General features: G+C 36.4%; 1 protein-coding gene across 1 annotated transcript; it reads left to right on the top strand.

The window, feature by feature from the left end:
• Positions 1–583: 583 nt before the first annotated feature.
• LOC102197579 (extracellular calcium-sensing receptor-like) lies at positions 584–2893 on the top strand (the record flags this gene model as incomplete). The annotated part of the gene is made up of 5 exons (XM_005755521.1): positions 584–768; positions 986–1283; positions 1446–2240; positions 2377–2604; positions 2765–2893. Coding segments are annotated over exons 1-5 (1482 nt in total), but the record flags the coding sequence as incomplete, so codon positions are not given.
• Positions 2894–3877: the final 984 nt, after the last annotated feature.

The raw sequence follows: 3877 nt of genomic DNA, 5'->3' as shown, positions 1-3877 counted from the left end.
CTGTATATTGTAGTTTATATGTTATACTACTTTCACAGTGAATCGCATTTTATAGTAATACACTCTGAATGAGGATTTAAGTAATTACTCTTAGATCTACAGTAGAAAACAACAGAAATCCGAATGGTGTAATAGTAATCTCAGTAACATCACCAATTGTTACATTTGCTGTATTTTACAACTGTTTCCATTGGTACGGTGAGTTAGCGTAAAAATAATGTAATCTCATGGAATTTTCCCACAATTACATGCAAATTACAGTACTAAACTGCTAACATCCTTTAGAGTTTTTTACTGTTGATTTTGCAGTACTAAGCTATGGAAATTACTGCAAAGGCTAACAGTGTATCGTTATTTTCTGTATATGAACGAACATTAAATTGCAAATTTGGGCGAGTCCCTCCGTTTGCTGAACCTGTACATCAAATGGGAATGATCTGTCTCTATTCTATTTTTTCTTTTACTGCACCAAAAGGTATAAATACCTTCATCTACATTGCGGTACTTTAATGCTACTAAGAGTTTAGCTCAAGAAATGACATCGACACAGAGATTGCCAGAGCATGGATGGGCATTTCTGCATCTGTTGTTGGTGGCATCTCTCTCTCATGCTGAGGAGCCAGTGTGCAGGCAGAGAGGAGATCCTGAGAACCCACTGCTGTCTAAGAATGGGGATATTATATTGGGTGCTATCTTTTCTTTTCACACAAGCTGGAAAGACAGAAGAGATTCCTACATGAACCAACCTCTGCCACTACAATGTATCAGGTAAATGACACAATACAAATCAATTTACATTTAAGGAATCTGTTGGCTATCAAAAGAGGAGTAAAATGTATTTTGATTTTCTCAGTTATTTCATTTCCTTCCATTGAATGCTTTAATTTGAAATGCTTTTTTTATATTTTGAGATTTATCCAGATTATTTGTGTCTGCTTTAAGAAACACAATGCAATGCAAATTAATCATAATTGTCTCAATTAAGTTTAAATTTCAGAGATTTGCAGTTTGCCCAGGCTATGCTTTTTGCCATTGAGGAGATTAATAACAGTACAGACCTACTGCCAGGACTCTCTGTGGGCTATAAAATCTATGATAATTGTGGATCTGTTGCCAGAAGTGTAGGAGTTACACTAGCTTTGGCTAATGGTAATGAAAATGTGTCTGTACCATCCAAGACATCATGTACCAGACCTGCACATGTGCAGGCCATTATAGGAACAACATCTTCTTCTACAACCGTAGCAGTAGCTACTGTCATTGGACCTTTTTTTATTCCAGTGGTGGGTATTATATATATTTGCCTGGTGCATCTTATGTACAAGTACCGAGTAGAATTGTTCTTTTTGTAATTTTGCATTATATTTGAACGTTTTATTTTTAACAGTTTCATCTTTTTTCATTCTGTGTCTTTTTCATTTATAATTTTTTATTTTTAATTCTAGATCAGTCACTTTGCCACATGTGCTTGTCTCAGTGACAAAACCAAGTACCCATCCTTCCTCAGAACAATACCCAGTGACTACTACCAGAGCAGAGCCCTGGCCCATTTGGTCAAGCATTTTGGATGGACTTGGGTTGGAGCTATTCGATCTAATGATGATTATGGAAATAATGGCATGGCCACCTTCACAGAAACTGCACAGCAGCTGGGCATCTGTCTGGAGTATTCTGTATCTTTTTTTAGGACAGATCCATATGTGAAAATACAAAAGATAATTGAAATTATAAAGGCTTCAACCTCCAAGGTGATTGTTGCATTCCTTGCCCGCGCAGATTTTAATGTCCTGCTACCCGAGTTTTCATACCATAACTTATCTGGGTACCAGTGGGTAGGCAGTGAGTCTTGGATATTTGATTCACAAACAGCAGAAATGGATATGCATCACATTCTGGATGGTGCCATTGGTGTTTCCATTCCCAAAGCACATGTCACTGGCCTGAGAGAGTTCATACTGAATAAGAAGCCAATTAATCCATCTAATAATGAATTGTTTACTGAGTTCTGGGAGACAACATTTAGTTGTAAATTCAAGGAGTTGAAGTCATCAGCAGACATTCAGAGAGAGTGTACTGGACATGAAGATATGACTGGAGTTCAAAATAACTTCATTGACATGTCTCTCATGCCTATCTTTAACAATGTCTACAAAGGAGTGTATGCAGTGGCCCATGCACTTCACAATATCCTCAGCTGTAATAAAACATGTAACAAAAATGTGCAGCTAGATCCATTTATGGTGAGCTTTTTGCTAATTTACATGAAAGTGTTCACATTAAGATTTTTAATTAAAAATTGATTCTTGCATATTTTTCAGTCAGTAGGTGTGTACAATCTTTGTCATGCTATGAATTGAATTATGACATACTTCTTAGGTTCTGCAACACATACGAAAGATCCATTTCACAACTAAGGAAGGAGATGAAGTTTACTTTAATGAGAATGGAGATCCAGCAGCAAAGTATGACATTATAAACTGGCAGACAAGAGAAAACGGCGTTGTGGAGTTTGTCATAGTTGGTCTTTATGATATATCATTAACTACAGAGAAACAGCTAAAACTGCAAAACAAGTCTTTAATTTGGGCAAGAAACTCAAAGCAGGTAAGCTATCATACAATTCCTTTTTTATTGTATGTATATGTACTTAAATTGTTTATTTTGGTTTTAATGCTTCAAAATTAAGAAATCGTTTGACATAGAACACCATAGACGCAATTTTTTCTCAGTGTCTATACACGGTTAAATGTTCTTGATCATTCAGGTGCCTGTGTCAGTTTGCAATGAGAAATGTCCCCCAGGAACACACAAGGTACTCCAGAAAGGAAGGCCTGTTTGCTGCTATGACTGTATAAGATGTGCAGAGGGAGAAATCAGCAACGTTACAGGTGCGGTGATATTTCATTCTAACTTTGGTGCATTACAAAGCAAAGTTATGTATGTAGGAATGCCATACGAGAACTATTTAAGCATTTTGATGAATGTTTTTATGCAGAGATAATCTCCATCTAGATTGCCTGATTGAAATATTAAAAAATATTTAACACATTGCCACAGAATAGTATATATGTTTGCATTTGTTATTACAGCTCACTTATAAAGTGATAACCACTTAATATCGAAGTAATATCATGGTAGCATAATATAATAATAAAATGCTGAAATTTATGTAAATGGATAGTAAGTCCCAAAATCTAGGGGTAATAATGTGGAACTACAGCTTGGTAAAAAAGTGGAAATAGTAGGGTAACAAGGCAGAAACAAGAATGTAATAATATGGTACTTTCTAATTTATTAGCACTCAATTACTGTTTGAGTGTTTGTGTAATAATCAGGAAACAGAGCTGCAAAATGCAAAACTGCCTGTTTCTATCTAATAACATATTAATAATCACACTTAAAGAATAGTAATGACTACCAGGAAACACCTTTTGCGTTTTTCAATTCAATTCAATGCCAAATCAAAACAATAGTAATCTCAAGCCACTTTACATTATAAGGTAGGCCCTAGAACAATGCATACAGAGAAAAACCCCAACAATCACATGGCCCCCTATGAACAAGCACTTTGGTGACAGTGGGAAGGAAAACCACCTTTTTAACAGGAAGAAACCTCTGGAAGAACCAGGCTCAGGGAGGGGCGGTTGGGGTGAGAGAAGGAAGACAGGATAAAAGATAAGCTGTGGAGAAGAGCCTGAGATTAATAACAAGTATGATTCAATGTAGAGAGGTCTATTAACACATAGGGAGTGAGAAAGGTAACTGAAGAAGAACTACTCAATGCATCATTGGAATCCCCAAGCAGCCTACACCTATTTCAGCATAGGTAAGGGAGGACTCAAGGTCACGAGATGCAGCCCTAACTATATGCAAAAAG

The sequence above is a fragment of the Pundamilia nyererei genome, unplaced genomic scaffold (genome assembly GCF_000239375.1).
Source record: "Pundamilia nyererei isolate P.nyererei 1_Seehausen unplaced genomic scaffold, PunNye1.0 scaffold01768, whole genome shotgun sequence".
Taxonomy (NCBI): domain Eukaryota; kingdom Metazoa; phylum Chordata; class Actinopteri; order Cichliformes; family Cichlidae; genus Pundamilia; species Pundamilia nyererei.
Note: the sequence above shows the minus strand (reverse complement) of the source record. Positions and strands in the feature narration are given on the sequence as shown.